General features: G+C 46.0%; 1 protein-coding gene across 1 annotated transcript in view; it reads right to left on the bottom strand.

Annotated features, from left to right (window-relative positions):
* Positions 1-9,842: 9,842 nt before the first annotated feature.
* Positions 9,843-19,381, bottom strand: part of LOC119371661 (tyrosine-protein kinase Src64B-like) — a 56,072-nt gene continuing 46,533 nt past the window's right edge. The window contains 4 exon segments of the mRNA XM_049419912.1: positions 9,843-10,170; positions 14,929-15,060; positions 15,778-15,931; positions 17,695-17,954. Coding sequence (XP_049275869.1) covers positions 9,956-10,170; positions 14,929-15,060; positions 15,778-15,931; positions 17,695-17,954 — 761 coding nt within the window. The 3' untranslated portion in view covers positions 9,843-9,955.

Raw genomic sequence — 19,381 nt, 5'->3', positions numbered from 1 at the left:
CGCATCTCATCCCGCTATCGGCCAATAAGCATGCTATTTCTCCGCGACGTCAACGTGCTGACGCCCCGCCCACCGACGAGAGTGAGAACCGGCCTCTGTTTGAAATACACTGTAGTTTGAAAAGAGGGCGCCTGAGGAAACGGCAACTTCGCGCTCCGCTTGTGGCCTTTACGCGGCGCGCAGGACTGCAGTATTTTGGAGAGCAGTTCATAGCCGTGCCAGCTTTCCGCAGGTAGTGTTTTTTCAACAAGCCCAAGGAGTGCTTCATGACCCCTTTAAGGTTTAGGCAAGGACAGAACGCTATACGCTGCAACTACACGCTGCTATGAGGGAGCCATTGTGTTGCACCATAACACAACACACAGACGCTGATCGGCGCTCTAGGCGCGAACGCGCAGTCAACTTGGATGCTGCCAGCGCCTCTGGCGGTGGCGTGACGAAAGACTAATCTTGAGGCGCTGTTCGTTTTCGCGAACACGCCGCACTAGCGGTTCGCTGAAGCTCCTTCGCCGGCGTTGACCTTGGTTGAGCTCGAAGGTCAGATTCACGCAACGGGGCTGGGAGGAGTAGGACTATCGCTTTGAAAGCAGCGTATTAATGCATCTGGTGATCTCTGGAAGGCTGCGAATTGTACAAGACTGCCTATGCTGACGTCATGTGAAAACTGCGATGTAGTTTTTTATGGATGTCGTCGTGGTCTTGCCCGTCAAGTTGCTGCGTAAGCAAGAAGCATGACAGCTAATCGGGAGCACGTCGCGCCGATTGTGACCGATTGATAAGCCAGATAATCCAGTAAAAAATTGTCCACATGTCCACTGAAAAATAAAAGGAATAGAAGCAACACATGTTAAGGGTACATAACAAATCACCGTACTTATGATTAGCGACTTTCTAAAAAATACTATTACATCTCATTTCGCATTGGACAGCTTTTAACTATTATTACGAATTCACACTAAATTACAGAATGAATGTATTGCCATTCACAGCCATGTCATTTTGCTCTCATCTCATTTACTTGTCCCTGCTATACTCATTTAAAAAGCACTAATATTCCCTTTATTATTGCTTCATTTTTGCCCCATTTTATTTGACCTTTTCATTATAAATATCTCCATGTTTTGCCTCTAGTGCTTTAACGATTGCCGTTTGTTTAATGTTATCTATAATCTTTCACTGCAGACTTCATATGTTTTTCATCATTGCATTTTTAATCACCCCCACCTCGTATTCCTTAGACTATTACAGCATAGTTGAAATATTTTTTTCTATGCCAGCATATCATTACATTTATGCCAATATAATAAAGCCCAATAATAACAATGTTTATCATCGGTTAACGAACACAGCCGAGTAAATGAACACAGTCTTTCCTTTAGGTGTGCTATGATCTGCCGTCGCCCGTTACGAGAGACGGCATAGAGATGCCGTGGTTCCTGAAGAGCAACCGCCACAAGCCGTTGCAGGTGGTCACGTTCGAGGACAACTCCACCATCTGGCCAAAGGCAAGCAGAGATAGTGCACTTTGCCAAGTGCAACTCTTACGGATGGTTCAGCTCATCAAGGCGAAAGTCTTAGATGCCTCATAAAATGCAAAAAGCTACCGTCTGCGTCAACATAAGTAATGCAAAAAAATTATCGTCATGTGATGACATCATCAATCAAGACACCACAGGTCGCCAAAATTTGTGATGGCATGACATCACAGGACGTTACGTCACGTGATTACGTCATCACATGACATTGCACTTTGGTCAAAGGTGGGCCAATCACGGAGGCAGTGAAAAAACCACACAGAAAGCTTTCTGGTGGGGGAGTTATATATAGACCAAGAAGAAAAAGTAAGATGGCTTTTGCCTCGAGTCGTCCTAGGCAAAATGCATAAGGGACTGTGTGGCCTTCTTGTCCTCAAAGAACCCTGCCGAGTGCATTACATAACATGTGGGGTTAACACAGGTACATTGTCCACTGTTAGCTAAGTACGAGTGGTCAATTACACATTGCTGGAATGAGCACAGTCAAGTGACGACAACAGTCTCAGCAGGAAGGTCATTCTAGTCTTTGTCACGAATGAAAGAGGTTGAAAGACAAGTCATTCGGGTACGTGCTCGCTGTGGATGACCAGAGATTCGTGTCACAGTAATGATGTAAGCATTCTTAAGTGGAATCATCTAAAAGAAAGTGCAATGGTAAACTGGCTGGGCCTGATTGTGTACACCCACTTCCCAAAACGTTTGTCTTGCAGATCCCGAAATGCGCGTTGAGCATGTATATTGAAGACGGCCTTTCCGGACCTCTTCCACCCACATCATGTTACAGAACATGACCAATATTTGACCGAGTACAACTACCATATTCACTTGCTTACTACCATGCACTAATTAGCACTTGATATGGCTGTTGTTAGCTAAATGATGGTAAATGTTGGCTAGTGCTGGATAACACTGGCAATCTGCTGTTGTATCAGTGGATCGTTCAGTATAAATCTAGTGATTAAGTAAACTATCAAACTTTCTGTCTCTTTACAATATCTTCTCTCTCCTTCGTACGCGATTTCTTGAAACTCCAGATGAAGCATGTCTACAGACTCTACACTGGGAAGCACCTCGGATGGGCTGTCGACGACGTCGAGTATGACATAAGAGCCGGAGACTGCCGAAATACCGCTCTGTTTGTTCAGTTGGTAGAGCAGGGCAGGCCCAGGTGAATCCTGCAACTGCCCTAAATGTGCCACGCAAACAAGCTGCCGTTGAGTTGTGCCGCTCGGAACCAAGTGTGATCGGGTGCACTATTAGATATATAGACTCTTGCGATAGCCTTACGATAAGTGCCGTTTGGATGAGATTGGACATATTAAAGCGAGATGAAGCATGTTGCATCACGTGCATGCCTGAACTGCTAGAGAAGCACCTACAGTTGCACCCAATATGAGTCTCAAAATGCTGCCCGTTGTCAAAGTACTGCCAACACTGGGCAGTGGCACCAACATAGAAAACAGTCAGTGACAAAAACGCTGTTCCGACTACTGGTATTTCCTAAACCAATTTCACGTTTGTCAGTTACAGTATATGCTTTGGGCCCCTTCAAACATGGCCACCATGTTGCAACTCATATTGAGTGTCACTGTACGTGCCGCGTATAGATAAACTAAACCATGCAATAACTCGTTATCACAGACAGTCGTCATTTGTTTTGTCCGATTCCCAAATTCCACTTAAAGAAATACTGATATATGACATTTTCGATATATTGTAATGTGTCAAATTAAATTATTTTCGCTTTAAATAAATGCATTCGGACTTCGAAAACGAAGAATTACTGACAAGCACCGACAAAGACAAGTCCGCTTGTCGAGCCCAAAGCCAGCTACCGTGTTCTTCTTGAGGAGGCATATGCGACCCACATTTAAATGTGCACATTTGTTCCGGCTCGCTTAGTCAAGCAGCCACACAGGGCGGCGAAACGAGTGACAGCACACTTAGACTGAGCGTAACCTAATGTCACCTAATGCTTAGCTGTCTACATATTACGAGTCTTCTGTTTCATAAGAAACAAAGAAACATTTTGTAGTAAAATTGACATTAATAGCAGAAATATTAAATATAATGAAGGAACATGATTCTGCGAAGCAGGCACGTAGGCAAGGGGGGGGCCCAGGCCCCCCCCGAAATTTTTCCAGCCCTCTATATTCCCAGGCAACTTTTTTTTTTTGTTTTTGCCATGGAAAGATTGTCTTTCGAACAATTAGGCCTTGGGCCCACCCCCCCAAAAAAAAATCCTGGCTACGTGCCTGCTGCGAAGTGTCACAAGAGTGATATTACACTTGAAAGAAGAAAACAGCCTGTAAAAGAAGCATTTCCTTTATTGTACACAAGGTGTCGCTACCAATGAACGCAAATGGAGGTATGGCTACACTGTTTTGGCAGACAAGAAAAGAATGACGTTACCAGAGCGAAACGCAGAAAAATAGTACAAAACAAATAAGCTCCAACTGGGCCATGTATGCCCCGTTACTAAAAAAAAACAACCATAGAACGAGAAAATATGGTGCCCGCAAAGATTGGTCGCAAGTAACCTGGTGTCGCAGGTTATATATGCATAAGTAGTTTGAGCTTGTGCTTATCCACAATGATCGTTAAACACTTCAAGGCCTACTCCAACGAACTTTCACTTTGACTAAACTGGTTATCAGTACATTCTGTAAATGTAATCTTGTAGAAACTTCAACAATTGAGCAGATATGGTTGATATAACGCAGGTCCCGGAACATGGCCTCAGAGATCTTCCGAGGTCATGTACGGCATCACATTGGTTTTCAATGTTACGGGTTTTGTGCCGTATCCGGAAAACGGCCACAGTCACATTATTTTTCAGTATTGCAAACGTACATCTTTTGTAACCTTTTCGCAACTCCTCCACACGTACTTCGACCGTAAAGTTTTGCGTGTAATACGGTTTTAGGGTTTTCACGTGGTCGTAAAATTTCGTTGCAGCAGGCCTTTAAACGTAAGACAAGCACAAATAAGGACAAGGGCAAAAATTGCAGTTTATGTACACTTATATAAGATTTCGTCGCGAAAGATAAATATAAATACGACACATTCGGTAGCCTGCAAGACAAACACAAAGGTGTTCCTCTTTTTTTTGGCTCACGTCGACAACGCACGTTCGGGAACCGTTACGTTGATAATGAAACCACACTAAAAGAACGTTCGCACACTTCCGTCGTTGCAGTCTCATTCGTTGCAAATGCTTCCGCATAGTCCCGGCACCAAAATCCATGCTATGTCTACGTCTTGGTTATCGTCAATGCCTTGGCTAGCTTACGCAGGTAGTGAAACAGCTTGCTATCGTCCGAAATCGACCACTGCTGCGAGAAAATCGTACTTCTAGGTTATACGCATCACAGTCAGGTGAAAAATGCCGTGGTGTAGTTGACGCACTTGTCGTTAGACACACAGCTGCAAGCTTGTTATGCGCGACATGGTCCACCAGCGATGCAGATTCACTTGGTGGGATGTACCGGATGTTGAATAAATAGGCCAGACAAGTATGAATAGCTTTTTTAAAATTAATAAACCAGTGGATTGATCATGCTCAGAAGTTGCGCAAGGTAGCACTTTGCGGTACGCTTTAATGTCCATTTCGTACTGAGTAGCTTACACATTGCCTAGCATTGATTCCAGCCAGACATTCGAATTACAATTTCAGCAACATAGTGCTTGGTTGCGATATAGACTGGACAAGGAAAACGCCAGGTATTATTGCTACACTCCGTCACGACAGTTTTGAATGAAGCACATCACGAAATGCTTTTCCCGCGCCAATGTTGAGCATAGGCAAGCCAACGGTTTCGTGTGGAAGAGCAGTTTTCATTTATACGACATTCGGTACACCCGTGCGGCAACGCTCTCAGAAGACATCAAGTACCGAGGCAATAATCACAGTCCAACATGAGAAGAAGTACAGCACCAACTATAACTCCGCGTAAAAAAACAAAAACGAAGTGATACAATACAAATGGATACCTTTCAGCAAGTTCACAAGGGCTACAGTTGTAGACAAGCTAACGTGCTGAAATATATATGTATATTTATAGTATATAAATATAAAAAGGCAATAGACCTATGGTGACGACAGAATACGTTACGAGACAGCTTGTACATGTTTTACTATCTACGGATAAACGTGAGGTGTGTAGTAGTAAACCAATTCGGGCAGGGCATAAGCTGTTACTTCGACTTGACAACACGCAAAGTGAACAAAGGTACTGTGATACGAGAAAATGGCAGTAAAGTTGCCGGAGATGTAAAAAAATAAGGCCTACGAAAATACGGTGCACGCATGCACCCCTTTTTGCACGGCCACATTTACTTTGGAAACGGGAGGAGAACTGGCATAAATGCCGTACAACTCTAGAGGACCCTAGGAGGCCCTCGGCAGTAAACTCGCTATCTTCTATGAAGTTTTTGGCAAAGGAGACTGTGTCGAGGTGACACTGTAGTAAGGATTTATACGGTCGAGCCATGTTATAATGAAGTTGCGTGCTTACAGTTGCTAGTGTGAGGCAGATCCATAATATTAGACCACCCCATGCATAGAACTTCATTAATTAAGTAGGTTCTTCATTATGATCATGAAAATTGCCTCCACTACAGATTTTATATAATGGAATTTGTAAACTAGTACATTTTGTTGTAGACGTATAGAGTGACGTATGATGGAAATCAACCAGGATCAATGTGTCTGTGAGCACTGTGCCGTTAAGTGCCTTATTGTAAATGCGTTGAAAAATTTCTGATTCATTATAAAAGTCCTGCACCAGTGTTTAGCAATAAAAAACGGAAAATTCTACATCCGTCCGTCCCCAAGCTGCATTAGCTAATTAGTGTAGCTTTCTGTTCACCGTACAGTGAATTGTGCAATAAAATGACATGAAGTTCTATTGCTTTTACAGTTCAACGCGAGCAAACAGGAATAATCAACCATGCTTTTTCAAATGCACGGGCTTGACTCAGTGATATGCATGTAAATATTGTCATGAACAGGTTATGTGCAACGGGACAATTTAAAATGGCAACGGCAAAAGCTGATCAGGTTAACCAAAAGAAAGGGGAAGCTGTTTCAAACCTTGTTTTATACCCCTTATTAGGAAGCGTAAGCCAATGAAATAATTAAGATGGTGTCTATCTTGCACAAGCAAAAGTGTTCATTTGTACGTCACGTGGTCCAAAAAACAATTCTTGATATGTTATAGAACCAGAGAAGTTGAACGAATACCTTATGGTAATCTTTAGCATCACAGTGCACCAATCTGTGACACGTCACGTACGTATCGTCACATGACTTGCCACGTGACACACATCATGAAGCAAGAGAGCGCAAGGCTGGCTTAATGAAGAGAAGATTAAGCCTCAATCTGCAGCATGCACACAGCCATCATTGTGTGACCGTCACGTGTGACAAATGCACTGTTGCAAAACGATGCATTTGTCACGTGAGCCACACAATGACATGCGATATCTGGCAATGTCTTAACACAGTTATACTACTGTCATGTCTTAACATGTCTTAACACAGTTATACTACTGTCACATGTCGCAAGCCTTGCCACAGAAAGACACACGTGACGTGCAATCATATGCGACAAGGTCCGCAACTGCAAGACTTGCTCAATTAAGTGAACATAGGCACCAATCCATGACGTGACAGACGTCACAAGACTGCTGTCACACTAAATCTGCCACGCATGACATGTCTACTGTCCCATGACTACTGCCACACCTGTAACACATGACAAGCTCAAGGTGTGATCAATGAAGCAAAGATTAAGTACCGCATTAAGATGTGTAACATAAGCAGGAAACTTTGTAAAACTCGTTAGAACAGCGCAACGTTAAGTACTCGGCTTCAGTGAACAGTACGTGGCTGGGTTGCATGCACGATACCTACATGGGCTACTTTTCTGCTGTAACCCACAAGAACACAGAACTCCAAAGTACAAAAAAATTATGAGGTTGCACAGTATACAGTGTAAATTTCACGAAAAATGAAAGAGAACAAAGTAACGAATCTTCACTGCACAAGCACAACCACCATAGAAATTTCTTTCGCATTATTGTACAAACGTCCAAGTAAAGATCTACAAAAGAACACAAGAACACTGCAGCTCATATATAAAAGTTATACGAAAAGTATTGCATTTCTTGGAACAGGAACCAAGTTCAGATGAAAGTGAGAAGCGCCTCAAACCTTTTCAAGGCCTGTTAAAATTGTGACACGCAACACAACCAGAAGAGATAGACAGATCCTCTTGCCAAGCCCGAGGTAGCTTGAGCGAAAATGGAAGGCGGGCAGATGTGCCCCACTGCAGAAAACATGCATATGGTGACAAACTCGAGAGGAAAAAGAAAAAAGAAAAAAGAGAAACGATGACGACTGGATTAGCACAGGAGCAGAGATTGCATCGTGACATCGCGAAGTTCTTTGGACACTTCAGAAATTTCATATATACAGCATGAAAGCATTCGAGGGAAGACTGCTAAGACAGCAGTGTCTATCTCGGGGTGAACCAATGCGAAGGACCTCTACCAAAATGCTCTCAGAAATGACGATTTGAAGGCAGCAATGCCTGAGGTGCAACACCTTTACACAAGAAAAAAAAAAAAGATTATGGCCATAACATTGTCCTCTCAGAATCGGAAGTCGACCGCTACACCTGTCGCTAAAAGTGTGTCTGCGATACAATAGCGTTTCACGTGGGGTACTATTTGAGCAGTTAGCCCATATCTGCTTCCTACAGAAACGAACTGGAGACTAACGCGGAATAACGAGCTCCAACGTCTTGGAAAGCCAATGTTAATGAGCAGGGACAGCGAGACAGTTAAGAAAACAGACTGTCTGTATTTGACCCTGCTTTCTTGTGGTCTATTAGTGCTGCCTTCACAAGACGATGAAACACCACCAACTCACCTAATTAACAATCGTGTTGAATGGGATCCTGCCTTATATCAACTGCAACAGCACAGCGTCTAGAGGCCGCCAGCTTAATACTGGAAGTGAATTACTTTTTACACGGTAACATGGGACAGCACAATGCTTACAGTAACTGCACAGAAACTAACAATTTTACTGAAGAGTTGATATGCATGAAGGATGATGTTCAAGTGAGCTTACGTCATGCGTTGAATGTTCATAATGTGAGCTTCTTTATGAGCTTTGAAGGAAGAAGGGGCACCAGCAGTCTTTGGGGGAAAGTTTTTTTTTAAAGCATCAGTGCAGCGTTGTGGTTAGATTAATTTTTATTCCAGAGTACCTTTTGGGCATAAGTACATTAATGTCAGCGCCAGCTCTGTTAGACACCCAGCTCACTGCTTGATTTCATAAAGTTCTTTGTTTTCTACCTATGCGGGAGCTGCTTAAGCGAAACACAGCCTTATAATTAATCAAAACCTTTTGCTTTTCTGGGCAAATGAGACAAAGGTAATCCTGCTTCTACATTAATTTAAAGGCAGCCTAGAGAGTGCGTCCAATCCGCAATTGAAGCGTGGATTGTGCATAATATTTGGTGTGGAAACCTGGAATGTTCGCTAAGCCAGCAACTACTTCGAAACACGTACGATCACGTTTGCAGACGAAAAACCTTCTGGTTTAGTTTGTGACAAGCACGCAAAACTCTTATGTTGTTCCCTGCACATAGACCAGCCTTCATGAAAGGAATAAAGCGGGAAGAACACGAAAATTTGCGGTAATTCGTCGTATGCCACACTAGTGTCGTCTGCGTTGCTCGCACGTTCCCGTTTAGCAGCAGACCACGGTGTACCCTTGTGGGCTGAGGTACGTAGATCGCACATTCGACAGAAGCCAAGACTGCAACAATATAAACTAGCGCATGCATTGGTCTTTTTGTTGTACACTGACCATGCACAAATTAGGGTCGCCTATGAAACACGCGTAAACACTCGACAGTACACAACAGGTGTGCTTCTATTGTCTTCTGGCTGCTTGACTTTACGATCGAGTCAACAGAACCGATGTAAAATGCATGCACTGATCTTCATCTGGCTGACGTGCTAACTAAAGTAGCCTATAGAGTGAATGAAGGCCGTTGATGATACACAACAGTTTTTGTTGTCTTCTAGCTGTTCCACTTTACAACAGCGATTAGCCAAGGCTGTACTAAATTAACACAAGTGCACACATTGATCTTCGACTGGTTGATGTTCTGCAAACTGAGGCAGCCGATCAAGCATGCAACAGCCACAGACTGCATCCGTTGTCTTCAAGCCACTTCACCTTTGCACTGAGCCGATGGAAGCCAATGCGCCGCCGTTTGACTCGCGTTCTTGCAGCACACGTCTTTGAGGCCATACTTATACTGATGGTGCACCGACCTTCGAAACCCGCGCGACGGACGTCTCTCGCACAACAACAGCACCTATCACTCGCTGCCAATTCAGAAGTCCTCGGCGTCCCTGTAGCTGGGCTCAGTGGAAACGAAGTAGTCGTCGAAGAAGCCGAAGAGGAACTCGAACGTGGGCCGCTTCTCGGGGTCGGCCTCCCAGCAGTTGAGCATGATGTTGTAAACAGAGTCCGGGCATTCGCAGTTGGTCGGCTTGGGCATCCGGTAACCCCGGTCCACGTACTCGATCACCTGACGGTTGGGCATCGCTGCAACGCAGAGGGAACCCACGTTACTTCAGATCGGCAGTACATTATTCCCTATACTCCGTTTCATACATAAGGTGCAGCACTATGGAAGCTAGCGAGACTTCTTGCAGTAGATGTGTCCGCATGAAGTAGTTAAAAAAGTTTACCACCCGTAATGTGATTAAAAAAAAATTTTACACAGTAATAAATAAAGATGCAACGTGCTTTAGAAAATAAACAAAACCCCATCATTTATACGGTGGTCAATAGGTTAATCTGGATCGCTTAGTGTCTCTGTTTTCATATGGTTGCATCCACGATTAGTTCCAGTTGTGCGCAGTCGGAGCCAATCGCGGAGGCCACGTTTACAATGACGAAATCAAAGCGCGAAACATGCGGACTTGCACATTTCGCTGACTGAAATTTTTGCATAGCTTCCACAGCGTTGCACCTGTTGTATGAAACGGAGTATAGTAGCACACTGTTGCAGTGTGCGTTGGAGCAACGTTGGCAAATGTAAGGCAACACGCTGGAGCAATGTTGGTGCAACACATAGGAGTAACGTTGGAGCAACATTGGCAATCGTAAGGCAACATGTTGCATCAATAAATGGTAATACTGAGGATTGTTCACATTTGCAGTACTACAGTGGAACCTCGTTAATGCGTACCTGCCGGGAATGCCGCATACTACGCACTAAACGGTAGTACGCATTAACCACCAAGTAAAAATTTGCATCTCCTCGCGTACGCCATCGCCGCCAGCAAAGAAATATATACAGTGCCACAGTAAATATTGCCTAAACTACCCACTGCAAAGCCTCTTCTTTGTTTTTGCCAAAGTGGAGAAAAGATTCTGGCACTCTCGCACAACCGTCCGGCAGTGTCGATAGCGCGCGGTGGCGACGCCAAGGAGCATTTCGGAACTATTACAGGGTCCGGTATACGCAGTTAGGGTGGCTAGATTGGGGAGGTGTGCTAAGCGCAGCGCGTTTCCCTTGCCAGACGGGGCCCCTCTGCGCGCCGATGCCGCCAGGGGCGCTGGTGCAAGGGGTGCTGCATGGGACAGCCGCCGCTGTCGCAGATTTTACCCGAATGGAGCCTAGCGCTTGGCAGCGCGGCGTCGTTTTTTTTTTTTTTTCAACCTTCACGTGGTTTTTATTGTACATGGATCATGGATTTTCGAGCTGAGAGGATAATGTATATAAAGCGTGGAAGACAGATGAACCATCTTGCTTCATTCCTGACTGTAACTTTGGGTACAAATAGGGGTTTGTGAAAGTTTGAAAAGCTCGAGTAACAAATTGAATGTTCTTCTATTCAATCTGGTACGCGAATCGAATAGCACATATTCGAAATGCCGAATATTTTTCAAATAGTTAGACTGGCGGAAAAACCCCAAAGGAGCAACACATTAGAACATCGAGGCAGCACTTTTCTTGTTGGATTATCAAGATACATGCATGCAGCTGACTTTTTCACGGGACTGTCGATACCGTACTAATCACAGATGAAGGTGCTTCTATTTAAAACTTTAGTGTCGCCAAGTGATAGTGTCCTTAATTTGCTATGCTCATTGTGAGATTCCTGAGGTTGATTCATGAAACATTGTTTGGTTTTTATGTCTCAGTTTATTTAAAAGTTGGCGACAAAGTACCGCCTTGAATTCTGATGGAACCGCTGCGTATCAACGTACAGTTACTAAATATCTCGTAGGCTGTTACTGCTTATACGAGCTTACCTCAGTTTACATAACTGTGGCATTTTTTGCCGGTTAAAGTTCATCGTAATGTTCCTTTGTGAATGTTTGTGACTGTTTGTTCCAAATAAAATATTGTTGAAATGTAGAAGTGTTTTGAAAATTGTTGCCTTTTTCGAACACTATTCGAATTTAAGTATTCAATTAGTATTCGATTCGGTTCAAAATTGACTATTCGCACAGCCCCAGGTACAGGTCGTCCACAGAAAAAGCATATTTGTTCCAAGCACCGGCATGCAAAAGAAAAAAAAAGAAAGAGGGAAAAAAGGAGCTTGATAGAATAAAAGCAGGACACCGACCACGAAATAAAATACTGAAAAGGTTTCCCCTTCCCTGACGGGAGCCGAAACGTCTTTTTCCGTATTTTATTTCATGGTCGGTGTCCTGCCTTTATTCTATCATGTTACTTCCCGACCTGACGAGCTTCCGTCAAAGCCTCGACTTCAAAAAAGGAGCTGTTTGGGAAGTGGGCTCGTGCGATACCGAGAGCTGAAGCTGAAGAAGTGGTGTCCGCCTTGTCTATTACATCGCGGGCTATGTGACAAGGAAGCAGATTCTTTGCATCATTGAGCCTTGCAAGGCAGCTTGCCCATCACCAAAGAAAATTGGACCCTAAATCTGCCGGCGCATGCAGTGGGACCATGGTGGACTCCTTTATCCATCAGGCGCGCCGTACGGCTTGATTTAGTCGGTTGAGGCCAAGCTGACCACTTTTTGGCACAGTTCGCCCCCCATGCACAGTCCGTTGCAGACATGTGGCAAAAGATCGGGCAAACGTCACAGGTTAGCTGCAGTAAGCATAACATTAGGTTAACGCGATCTGTTGCACCCTTTATTGCGTAAGTCGGGTGAACTTTTTTTAAAAGGAATCAATTAACCAAAAGGAGGAAGAAAAGAAAGCCAAGTGGGCTAAGCTCCGTGTTCTGTAGACAACTTTTTATTGCACAGTTAAAATAAACTTGCTTCGTGTACGAATGTTTTCTTTTCAACCAATTTTTCCCCCTCTGGCAGCAAAACGTACACATGACTGTCACGTGTACGTTTTCGAAACGTCACGATGACGTTTTGATCAGAAGCCAGTGAATAGTGATGGGTCCAAGTACGAGAGCAGGCAAGTTTTTAACAATGTGAATAAGCATTCAAAATTACTTCAATATGTTGCAGTGATGCGTAATTGCAATTTGTAAAATGGCTCGACACAAGCGCAAAAAAATAATAACACTGTGCTTAAAAGTGGCGCGCCCGAAGTGCCTCGAGCGATATTACTGGCGTGCGCAGTGTTACTCGGTATGCAGCCTGCTACATGATAATGCATACGAATGATATTTTTGAAAGTAGGAGATAAAGTCAACCCTTTATTAGTGCACTCGCTGAGCAAAAACGATTAGCGTTGGAGAGTGTAGCACGCAAAAATATAGCGCGAGCCATGTTAGTCGCACGCTAGCAAGGCTGCGCTGTACGTCGTCTGCTCAACGCCACGCGCCCCTGCGTACAGCGCCCCTTGCGGCATCGGCGCACATTGGGGACCGGTTTCCGAGGCCGCTTTTCACACCTCCCCATTCTAGCCACCCTAACGCAGTGACCGACATAGCGACGGAACGGACAGTGTCGGCTATATGTGTGTGCGTCTGTACTGCGATCTGCTACTAAACGAAAACTGACACAGTTTCGGTGAAACGCGATACGGCTGCGTGGAGCCGATAGTCTCCTGGCTAGTTGAGTGCAGCGCGTGGCCTTCTTGGCTCACGCCGTCACTGCCGGGCTGCTTGCTGCACTGGACGCGCGCATTTGTCGTGGGAGTGTTCGTACCCACTTCGCTCCAGACCGTGCGCAGATGCGGCGAGTAGCTTGTTCAGTTAACGCGGCGATGACGAACTTCCTGCAAGCAATGCGCACTCTGCGACGCTCTAGCGGTGCTGGCAGCGGACGGAAACGCGTTTGGGTGGTCGCCCAATAAAAGCGTGCAGTATGGTTACAACAGCGCTACGCTTGCTGTACGGTACGCGTGCGTTTAGCGTGATAGCGTCAATGCAAAGAGGCTTTCGTCGCCCGCGACCAGCAACGCTCAACTCCGCAACAGCGAGCTGCTTTCGTTTCTACAAAGCGGCGCGCGCTTGAACACGGCCCCGCGCAACGAGGCGGCAGCGATAGGTGGCCCAGCACGTTCAGGTTGTCGCCTATTAAAAGCGTGCAGTAGGCTTAAAGCAGTGCTGCGCCGCACGCGTGCCCGAGCAGATATCTGAAGATACTTATTGTGATAAGGTTGTCGGCGATAAGTCATGCTGCCACGTTCGTCGGTGGCCACCGCCTCACCTTCGTTGTTTCCCGGTGCTTACTCGCAAAAGCGTCGTCACAATCGCGCAGAAGTCAGAAACAGCGATCGACCGATCAACGCACTTCTCGAAGACGGAAAATCTTTGGCGGCACATTGGGGGGTCGGGAAGTTCAGCGGCGCAGTAAAATTTTATGGCACAAAAAGTTATCGTGGTACGCAGGGTACGCACTAACCGGTAGGCGTAGGACGAAGCACTATGGCTTAAGCGGTGAGCGAATGCATTAGGCTCTATGAGACTCGGTCGGGGATTCATCGCAACTACGCTTTAACCGTTTGTACGCTTAAAGCCGGTACGTATTAACGAGGTTTGACTGTACAAGTCTGCATTCTAGGTAAACTACCAATATCCTACAATGTGCATTGATGAGCAAAGCCAATGGAAGCAGATGTGACAGCTCGCTTTAACATTGGATTTATCAAAAAGTGCAAGCAGGCAGAGTGATGTTCGCTTTGCAATTTCTCGTGTCTGTGTGCTAGACAAATCACTTATCATCTTCAAGGTGCATTGATTAGCTAGCCAGTCCAGCGAGAACGGATGCAACATTTTCACGTTACGTCTGTGAAGCACACCACATGCCGAATCTTCACTTGAATAGGGTGCAGTGAATGTTTATATCATGGAAGGTATACAAAAGACACTGCACTGTTATTACAGTCACGAGAAAGGAACACAAGAGGGGACTTACCCGGATAAGGGATTTGCCCATGGGTGATGAGTTCGTAAAGCAAGATGCCGTAGGACCACACGTCGGACTTTATGGAAAACTTGCCGTACAGGGCTGCCTCGGGGGCCGTCCACTTGATGGGGAACTTGGCACCTGCGCGCACGTGGACAGGAACACTCGTCTTTCACTGGGAGCCAGAGGATTGCTCAACTAACATTTCTGATTAGATTAAGTTTCAGATTAACACATGGAGTTTACAATTAAGATTAAGGTTTGGAGTGACTAGTCACTGCGATGACCATGACTGTTGTGAAAGGAAATGGTTATTACGGATTCCTTCAGCTGTCATCGTGATCACATGCCCGCCCTTTGCTTGCAGAACTAGCCAACGAAACACCCACAAGGCAAGAACACATATTTTGACTGATAATTGTAACCTTTCTGCTCCCTTGTTTTCTGGCGAGGGGTTGGGGTGGAACTGAAGCCCATATAGCTATCTATTCAGAATTGGGGCACACGTATATCATTGTTGTGTTTGAAATATGAAGGTTACTTACATAATTTCAGCAGTATATTACGTGCCTAGAATAAATCCTGCTGGTAATGGGGGCATTAGGGGTTTTTGACTGGGGGGTGCGCTCGTTCACCCGCCTTTCAAATAATTTGCAGCAGTTAAAATTGGTAATAAACACACAAACAAGAAAAAGAAGCAGAAGCAAACAAATTACACATTAAAAAAAGTAACGATACTGGATATCCCCAAGGAAGTCAACAGCACATTACGACGACCGGTGCAAAAACAAAACTGCGCACTATGCCTCCAGAAAAAGTGCGATAACATAGGGGGCAAAGTCACAGGCCAACACCGACCTTGCCTTGCGGTGTACTCGGAGTCTTCGATGATCCTGGCCAGTCCAAAGTCCGCAACCTTGACCACGTTGTTCTCACCGACGAGAATGTTACGTGCAGCCAGGTCGCGGTGGATTAACTGTTTGCTCTCCAGGTAGGCCATGCCGCTCGCAATCTGCGCATGTCGAGAGAACGCTTCCTACTGAGACTTTGCAGTACTATAGTGTGGTACGAAAAACGACTCGTTCCTTTCTTGGGAACTGTACACGACTTCGTTGACCTCTTTCATCTATAGCCATGCTGCATTGATTAATAGGTTGACTTATAAAGAAGCGAACACATTGGCTGCAAACAGATAAAAATTCGTCCCCCTGCTTCATACACCTTATTTTGCAACTCTTGCCTGTGAAACGCATTATCATTCAGCTGGTCACGGAAACGCTAGTCTACGAGGCTTTCATTGCTGCAGAACGTTCGTAAACGCTTGCAGCAATACCAAGCACGGCTCCAAGCATGTCTAAATTGCATCACTAGTGCTTATTGACAGCACTCTATTTGACTGCGAAGTGCTCGGCCGCAGGGTCTGTGGAGCCGGATCATGATGTGGTTGGCGGCGGCGTTTTGTGACGATGCGCAAAATGCGAAGCTACGATGACGAAAAATCACTGTGCATTATGCTTGGTCTCGCATTTTCGGGTGCTGACGCGCGAAATTGCTAGCTGCTGCTCCGAGCAGTCCGTGGTCATGGGGTCTGACGAGCTTGGCTGTGGAGTCAATTGCCGATACATAAAATGCCCATCCATGGTTCCAAGGTGCTGGCGAGCGATGTGCTTTGTTGCTTGCGAAAAAGCACATAGCTGCGGGTATGCTGGCGCGTTGTTCTTGCCCGTAAAGTTCGAGGTTCGTCTCGCACAACGGCGCCGTGAGCGGAGTTAGGCCTCGTGACGACTCCAAGCAGTAGGTGCACAGGCCGCGGTGCCCAATGCTTGAAAGTGTGTAATGCGTGGTCATGCGTACAAATACAAAGAGTCATCCCGGGATGGTGTTCGTCACAACGGCAGAAGTGCTGATAAGCAGTACATCTAACCGCAACGACGAGTCAACGCTAAAGAGTCGGCCCGAAATGCGCGTTTGTGATGTTCGCTACGAGCGTGGCGCACCATCGTAATAAGATTGGGCTTCCGCTTGCACCTCCAAGCTCAAGCGTAATTATATTCTGAGTGGTTGTCAAGCCGTGAACACAGAACGTGTGCGAACGTGTGACAAAGTAGCGAGATTTTTGACAGCCATGACCTCGCGACGAGCAAGCAGCAGACGACGATCTCCTGGAGCGAGCATCGGACCAATGGCGAAGTGAGCTGGGGCAACATGGAGGACGCGGCCAATCGGAGGCCCCGGAACGACTCAAGTATTTGCTTTTCCTGCATTTCTTTCTGAATGGAGGAGCCAGCTGAAGTGGGGAATTTGAACATGGAGAAATGCTCTTTCCGACAAGTCCAAGAGGCCGGCTCCCGGTCGTGCCACCGCGGAGCTAGAATTTTTTTTAGATCGCCATTTTTTCACGATTTTCACAATAATTTCCACCACCTAGGAGGGCACAACAAATTTTTCGAAACACTTCTGCGCGGTTTTCAGTGTAGATACTTTGGAATCAGATAGACAAAGAGTTCCAGAAACTGAAAATTTGATTTTCAGAAAATTTATCTTTTTGCCATTTTTTGCGGTACAAAAGTCACGTCCCCACTTAGATGGAACTGCTACTTAAGGAACATCCGCCTCTGATATGATTTCGTTTCGTACCTGAATTCTGAACCCCTGTTCGTTTCTCAGTAAATGGAACTCCTGCTAAACAGAACATATTTTCCTGGTGCCTTCAGGCTCCGTTACACGAGAGTCTAGTGTACCCTAATACACGGATGACATTGGAGAACGACTTGCCTGCGAGGCCATGTCGATGAGTGTGGGCAGCTTGAGCGCGCGGCCGCGAGTGCCACGCAGGTGCTCTAGCAGTGAGCCATGGGCCATATATTCGGTGACGATGTAGATGGGCTCCTCCTTGGAGCAGACAGCGTAGAGCGAGACCAGCTTCTCGTGCCGGAACTTCTTCATGATGGCCGCCTCCTGGAGGAACGCCGCCGGGTCCATCGTGCCCGGCTTCAGCGTCTTGATGGCCACCTCCGTGCTGCCCTTCCACAAGCCTGCGAGCGAATCCCATGGGAGGCAATGAAATTAACAATGGTGAGCTTGTTTACGAAGTCACTGTGCCACAAAACATTAAAGTGGGAGGCGATGAAAAATCTATGAAAAAAATCGCAGACTAAAGCTGAGCCCCTTTAACCTTTTCACTGCCAATCCCGAGATAATTCGAGCAACGACACACGCACAAGCCCTGCCAAGCCCGAGTATATACATTTTGCCTCTTTAAAGCACTCCCTGCCACTTGCAAGAGAGATCTCGTAAAAAAAAATAATGCAGGCGTGCCCCGCCATCTATGAAGAAAACATAAAACAAAAAACACAGTTTCGCCGCAAGGGCGAAGCAATGAATGCGACAGCAACCAATTAGAATGTCACACGAAGAACCGCAAGCAGCTTGATACTTGCAGCACGCCGCTCAAGTGGAAAGGACACAAGAAAAGATAACACACAGGACGAGTGTGAACTAACAGTGGCCACAGCTCGACACTAGCAGCGCGCTGCTCAAACGCAAGGAAGGACGCTCAAAAAGGATGCACAGGTATACACAGGACAAGCGCGAACTAACAACTGTCACAGTTGTTACTCCTTTGTGCTTGAGCAGCGCGTACAGCCCAGTGTTCTTAGATGCTTTTTCTTCTTGAAAACTGTGCCATGTGGAGTGACCCTTTCCCATCTCCTGCCGCGTGGTGGCGTTGATGCATTGTTTACCTAAAGTTACTGTACATGCTACCTTTAAAGGTAGCATATACAGTAACTCTATGTTTATCCAGTGTTCCACATCACGAGTGGATAAAGGAATGGGCCCCTTTTTAGTGCGCATCTTAAGGGCAGTTTTCAAACTAAAGCAAAATCTAGCAGTGTTGCTTTAAAGCGCGCCCTTCAGGAAATCTTGCAGGTAATACTGTACACGCTGAAGGACCTCCGAGCTCTGCGTACCGCTAGCAGTAAATGGTGTATATATAAATAGCTTGCTGTTAGCATGCAAAACAACAAATGGCGCGTGGCTTAATTGTCTAACGCGGCATGCAGTGGAGCGATGGTCGCAGTTTCGAATCCCGGTGGCGTGCTTCAGACTTTTTTGTAGCGTTAGCTACACTGGCCTAGCCGAGCCAGTTTTGCATGGCTCCTCAAGAGCTGTGCTGTGCATGCGCGAGGATCAGTGATGTCACACAGCTGGCGCATCGGAGCTGGCACCTCCCGCGCACTCCGCCGCTGCCACCAGTCTGCGCTTTCCAGAGGAGTGACGTAGCCGAGGTAGACGTACTGGCGCTGGCGCACGCGCACGCGCAGCTATTCGCCTTCGCTGTGCAGCCGCTGTCTGACAATGTGCTGGAGCCGCTTGATAGCGCCACTGACTGGCATTTGCCAGTGTGGTTTAGCCATGGAGAAGGAGAGCGCAAATGCTGCTCAACGGCGCAGAAGAGCTG

Source organism: Rhipicephalus sanguineus, chromosome 10 (genome assembly GCF_013339695.2).
Source record: "Rhipicephalus sanguineus isolate Rsan-2018 chromosome 10, BIME_Rsan_1.4, whole genome shotgun sequence".
Lineage (NCBI taxonomy): Eukaryota > Metazoa > Arthropoda > Arachnida > Ixodida > Ixodidae > Rhipicephalus > Rhipicephalus sanguineus.
Note: the sequence above shows the minus strand (reverse complement) of the source record. Positions and strands in the feature narration are given on the sequence as shown.